Source organism: Ictidomys tridecemlineatus, chromosome 14, assembly GCF_052094955.1.
Source record: "Ictidomys tridecemlineatus isolate mIctTri1 chromosome 14, mIctTri1.hap1, whole genome shotgun sequence".
Taxonomy (NCBI): Eukaryota; Metazoa; Chordata; class Mammalia; order Rodentia; family Sciuridae; genus Ictidomys; species Ictidomys tridecemlineatus.
In genome coordinates, this window is record NC_135490.1 from 64,666,321 (window position 1) to 64,672,734 (window position 6,414).

Here is a 6,414-nt window from a genome sequence, read left to right on the forward strand (position 1 = left end):
TAGACTCAAATTTGACTATAATAAAATTATTTTTTATTTGTTGATGTTTTATGTGTTTTGAACTAAAGCATAAAGTAGAACTCCAGAAGTAGATATGGTTACAAATAGGCAACTACTAATGATCATACTGAGAATTTCTTTCTTTTCCTTTATTCCAGTAATTCAGCTATTGTACCAGAAAGCTATGATGTGAAGTATTAATATTGCCAAGAAGTTCATCACCAAATGGCATAACAGAGAAAATGTGCTTTATAACCCCATGTTATGCCCAAATGCATTGTAAATGTCAGACTTTTGGAAAATAAAGCCCACATACATAGACAGCAGGCTCCTATGAGTCAAAGGCAGCTTGCTGGGGGTGGGTGCTCCTGAGGCTGCTAGTGACACTGGCCTCTGTGTTCACAAAGCTGGGGCCTGGGCAGCTGAATCCTTCATACACCCACTGCCCTTTGACTCAGCTCCACTTCTACTGCCCCAGCAAGAGCCCAGGAAACAACAGGTGTCAGCCTGCCACAATTCAGCTCCGCAAGTCCACCACCGTGTCCTGGCTGACTGGTGCTCTCTCAAGCCTGGGCAAACTGGCATTCCCCAGTAGAGTCTTGCTGGACTAGGGCTTCCTATCATAGTGCCACATGGTAAGGAAAGATTTTCTCTTGGTTTAGAATTTCAGACCAGGCTGAAGGGTCCAACACTGCCCAGTATCAGTGCCCAAGAACTGTGGGGGCCCTGCTAGACCTAGTGGTTGAAGGGTTCAGTGCATAACAGAGACACTTGTCCCTCACTTACCTGACCTGCAGGAGAAGGTGCATTTCTCCTGGGGAGCGAGGAAGGAGAAAGCTTGATGGAGTCTGAGACCTACAGCCTACACTTCTTCCACTCAGGGCTGAGGTTAGTAGGCCACAAAGTGTCCCTAGACTATAGTAGGGCAATTCTCTATCTCCTACAGGAACCTCTCCCAGAAATCAAAGTATAATTTTATGGTGCTTATGGTGTATATGTGGGTGTTGGGGGTTTGGAATTATAAAGAGCAATGAGAGATAAAAAAATAATTAAATGAAGAATGAGGATGCAGCTCTACACTGAGAAATGCCCATATAAACTTTGCTCCCCAAAGATTCCAAAACACCAGGACTGCAAATTACAGTGTCATAAAAGATAGGGGAAAACAACAATGAAGGAGATGTTTCAATACAGATAGCCAAGTTTGTGTGTGTGTGTATGTGTATATAAATACACAAACACACACATACATACATATATTTTTTTTTCAAAACACAATGTGGAGAAATCAAAGTCCTTACGCCCTGTTGATGGCAGTGTAAAATGGTACAGCCACCATAAGAAGCAGTATGATGAGTCCTCCCAAAATAAAAAGTATAATTACCAAAGAGGAGAGCTCTTCCTTTTCTGAGTACATACTAAAAGAATTGAAAAGGTTTCAGGAGATATTTGTAGACCCACATTCCAAGCACCATTATTCTCAATAATAATAATAATTATATATATAATTATCAGTGAATTATCTCCTTAGTGATTGGCCTATGGATTATAATTAATATAACTTACAACGGATTAATACCAACTTAATTTCAGTAGTATGCAGAGTTAGTTCTGTGTACCTTTGTTCTCTCCATTATGTTTGGCCTTATTTTCACAAACACTAGTATATGCACAGCAACACAGATTTATAATTATTGCTTTATGTGATTATCTTTTAAATAATACAGGAGAAAAAGTTACAACAAAAAATGTGCTTGTACTATCTTTTATATTTACCTTTACTTCATAGTTTCTTTACTGGCTCAACAGTTCTTCATATGCATTCAAGTTACTGTCTAATGACTGTTAAGGCATCCTGAGGAACTTCCCTTTAGTATTTCTTATAGGACAGATCTATGTGTTAGTGATAAAATCTGTTTTTCCTCTCTCTGGGAATGTCTTAATTTCATCTTCATTTTGCTGCTTATGAATTTCTTGGTTAATTATTTCTTTGAGCACTCTATTTCATGCCACCACCTCCTGGCCTCCTTGGTTCCTGATGGCAAATCAGCTGTTCTTACCTGGTGTCACAAGTCATTTTCTTATATTACTTTCACAATTTGTCTTTCTTTCAGTTGTTTGATTATATGTGTATGATAGGCTTCATTTGGAGTTCATTCCACTTCTTAGATGTGTAGATTTATACATTTTTATCATATATAGGAAGTTATAGCCATTATTTCTTCAAACATTCTTTATGCCCCTTTTCTCTTTTATCATTCAGAGGTTTCCCCTATTATATGTAAAGGCATAATAAAGTCCAGCAGAATTTTAAGGCTCTGCCTTCATTTCTTTTTTAACTTTAAAATTCTCAGACAATGTTAAGGGCTGGATTGCAACCTGCAACATTTATATGTTGAAGCCCAGTGACCCAGTGACCCAGAATGTGATTATATTTTGAGGTGAGACCATTAGAAAAGTAATTAAATTAAAGCAGAGTCAAGGTGAAGAACATAGAATAGACTAGAATCAACCTACAGGTATAAGAATAGAGCAAAGATATGGGGACACAGCATGAAGGCAGGGGCCATTTTCCAACTAGAGACAGAGAGGCTACATATAATAACTGTACAAAAATAGTGTTATTAGGTATACTTTCTAACATTTGCAGTTATCTTCATATTAAAAATTTTAACTCTATGAAAGACAGCTAAAAATATCTAAACAGACGCACATGAATAAGAAGAATCAACATAATAAATATGTCCATTTCTCAGTTCAATCTAATGATTTAATAGAAAAAAATAAAAATTTAAAAAACATCAAATACCCTAAAACTGCAGAACAAAATTGGAAGATTCATACAACGACAAGATATACTGTAAACACCATATTAGTCAAGAACAGACACATAGATTTGTAGAAAGGAAAACAAAGGCAGTACAGGCTCTCACATACATACTAAGCTTGCATGTGATGATAGTGAGAAACAAATGGAGAAAAGATAGTCTCTTAACAAATGGTGCTGAAAGAATTGGACATCCACATGTCAATAAATATGCACCTCAACACACACCTCATACATTCACAAAAATTGAGAATGGGAAGGAAATCTCAGTGTAAAGTACACAAGGGTAAAAATTCTAGAGGCAAATATAAAGGAAAGATTGTTAGGGAAATGCAAATTAAAACCTTAGCAAGACACAGTTAGTCATGCATCCATTAGAATGTTAAATTTTGAAACACCTGACAATGCAAAACTCTGGTAAGAATGAATTGCAACAAGTGTTCTCATTCATTGCTGGTGTGATAAGATCACCACCACTTTGAAAAGCCATGTGCCAACAATATCTTAGAAAGTTACACACATATTTAACACATAACCCAAACATCTCACTCCTAGTGGTTTGAAAGCAAAATATTAAGTATTGCAATATATAAATCACACTATATTGTGATCGGTATTTATTCAAAAATTTCAATTTTAAAAAGCAATTAATATAATTTATTAAATGAGTAAAATATAATTATCTGAATAGAAGCACAAAATCTTTTGATAAAATGTAACATCTATTCATGATATAAATATTAGCAAACTTGGAATACAAGTAAAGGATCTTTTTTGGCAGGGGAGAGGGTACTGGAGATGGAACTCAGGGGCACTCAAGCCACATCCCCAGCTCTATTTTTATTTTTATTTAGAGACAGGGTCTCACTGAGTTGCTTAGTATCTCTCCTTTGCTGAGGCTGGCTTTGAACTCATGAACCTCCTCCTATCTCAGCCTACTGAGCCACTGGGATTATAGGCAAGCACCACGGTGCCTTGCCAGAAGCAAAGGCTTTTAATCTAATAAAGGGTATCCACTAAAAACCTAGAAAAATGTCACATTTAGTTATTAAATATTGTAAGTGTTGCCTCTAATATTGAGAACAAGACAAGAATACCTGTTCTCATTCCTTATAATTACACTACAGGAAATAATGTAATTAGCCAAGTAAAATGATAAAAATGTTGACAAGTGGAAAAAATTTATTTTTACACAAAATAATTGTGTTTATAGAAAATCCAAAATAATCTCCAAATTATTAGAATTAGATTAGAGATATTAATATTCACCTTATATGCAAATGCCAATTACATTCCTATTCACCATCAAAGAGACAAAAGTGAAATGCAAAAGGCTAGACTATATACAACAACATCAAAAATACCTAGGATTATATTTTAACAAGAGTTATGTTAGAACCTCTTCATAGAAAACTGCAATATCCAAGAAATATTAAAGAAGACTTTAAAACTAGAAGGATATAGCTTGTTTGTGTGTTGAAGAAGCCACCTTGTATTTGTGAGCAACAATCAATATTTCTCAATTAAATCTGTATTCTCAATACGTTCTGGCCAAAATCCAAGCAGATTATTTTAGGAAACTGACAAATATTCAGTGAATTAAATACACTCAAAGGAATGTTGTGCTCATTTTGGCAGCACATATGCTAAAATTAGAATATTAATGAAGTTTTACAAAATTGGAGCGAGTATACTTTTACGTGTGAAAACTTCTTCTAAACATCAAAGCTAGATAAGTTATCACAGGAAAAATAAACCATATACCAATATCTCCCCTGAGTATAATGATTCTCAACAGAATATTAGAAACTATTTTAGAAATTTTTAAAAAAATCATTAAACATTAAATCTGTTATGATTTATTCCAAGAATGCAAGAACAAAATCCAAATCTATTCATAATAAAAATTCACAACATCTCCTCTTTTCCCATTGGAATGATTAAGTTTTGGTGATCTTTTGCACTGCATGGGGGACAATGTTAATAATACTATATATATATATATATATATGTATGTATATATATATATGTGTATATATATATATACACACTATATATATAAATAAAAGATATCCAGATAGAGTGTGTGTGTGTGTGTGTGTACACATTATATGGAGATTGAACCCAGGTATGCTTACCACTAAGCTACATCCCCAATCCCATTTTTTAAAATATGTTTTTTATTATTTTGGAGTCTCTATAAATTCCTTAGGGCCTAAATTGCTGAGGCTGGCCTTGAACTTGCAATCCTTCCTCAACCTCCCAAGTCACTGGGATTACAGATGCCTGGCAGTGTATTGTGTACTTCAAAATTGCTAAAAGAATACATTTTTAACATTCTTACCATGAAAATAAGTTGATATGTATGTTAATTAGATTGATTGGATCTTTCTACTATAAAAATATTTGTACCCAATAAATATGTCAATTAAAGACAAATAAATAAATAAAATCAGGACAGAAATAGAGGGAAATATCCTTAAACTAAATTAGGAAAGAAGAAATAAAAGATATCCAGATAGCAAAGGATGAATTAAAATATTCTATATATCCAATCATGAACTTATATATGGAAAATTTAAGGAACACACATACCAAACATTAGAATAAATATATGAGTTCAGATATGTCACAGGAAAAAGATCTATATAAAAAATCAAACGTATTTCCATATCATAGCATAAATAATAGGAAAATTAAAGTAGGAAATGATAGCATCAAAAATAATAAAATACTTAGGAATAAATTTAACAAAAGAAGTACAAGATTTAAAAATACAAAGGATTTTGGAGAGAAATTAAAGAAAATCTAAATAAAGAGACAATCCATGTTCAGAGGTTTGAAGAGTAAATATTGTTAAGATGGCAATTCTCAAAATGACCTATAATTCTACCACAATTCTTATCATGGTTCTTGAAGGGTTTTAGCAGAAATTGAAATGAAAAGATTACTATGGAAATTCAAATGAATTAGGACATGGGAAACAATTTGAAAAAATCAGAATAACTTTCAATTCACTTTCAATTTTCAGAATGTAAACATAAGGCTAAAGTAATAGAGTATGGTACTGATGAAAAGATGGACCTACATACCAATAAAACAGAATTGAGAGTATAGAAGTGAACCCTTGCATTTGTGGTAAATTGACTTTCTCTAATGGTGTCAAGTAAAGTCATTACAGAGAAGAAAGCATATTCAAAGAAGTATGCTGAAACAATGATGTCTGTACATAGCAAAGGATGAATTGTTACCTTGATCTTACATCAAAAATAACTCAAAGTGGGCCAGAGATCTAAATTTCTAGAATAAAACTACAGAATATTTAAAAGGCCACTTCAGGGAAAATCTTGATGTCTTTATTTTAGACAAAGAGATCCTAAATATGACACCAAAAGCAAAATTCATTTAGGTGAGGTTCATAAGTTGGACTTGTCAAATAAACAGCAATTCAGTAAAGAGAGATTGTATCTGAGAGGATTATAACAAGAGGGAGTGGAGAACTAATAGAGTCAATTATCTGATACAAAATTTGAAAGTATCAGAAGCCTTAGAGAAAAAAAAATGTTTTTTTTTCTTTTATGGGGAGT

General features: G+C 33.4%; 1 protein-coding gene across 1 annotated transcript in view; it reads left to right on the forward strand.

The window, feature by feature from the left end:
• Positions 1 to 442, forward strand: part of LOC101971294 (disintegrin and metalloproteinase domain-containing protein 18) — a 142,841-nt gene extending 142,399 nt beyond the window's left edge. Inside the window, exon 20 of the mRNA XM_078031361.1 lies at positions 159 to 442. Coding sequence (XP_077887487.1) covers positions 159 to 201 — 43 coding nt within the window. The 3' untranslated portion in view covers positions 202 to 442. The remainder of the gene's footprint in view (positions 1 to 158) is intronic.
• The last annotated feature ends 5,972 nt before the right edge of the window (positions 443 to 6,414 follow it).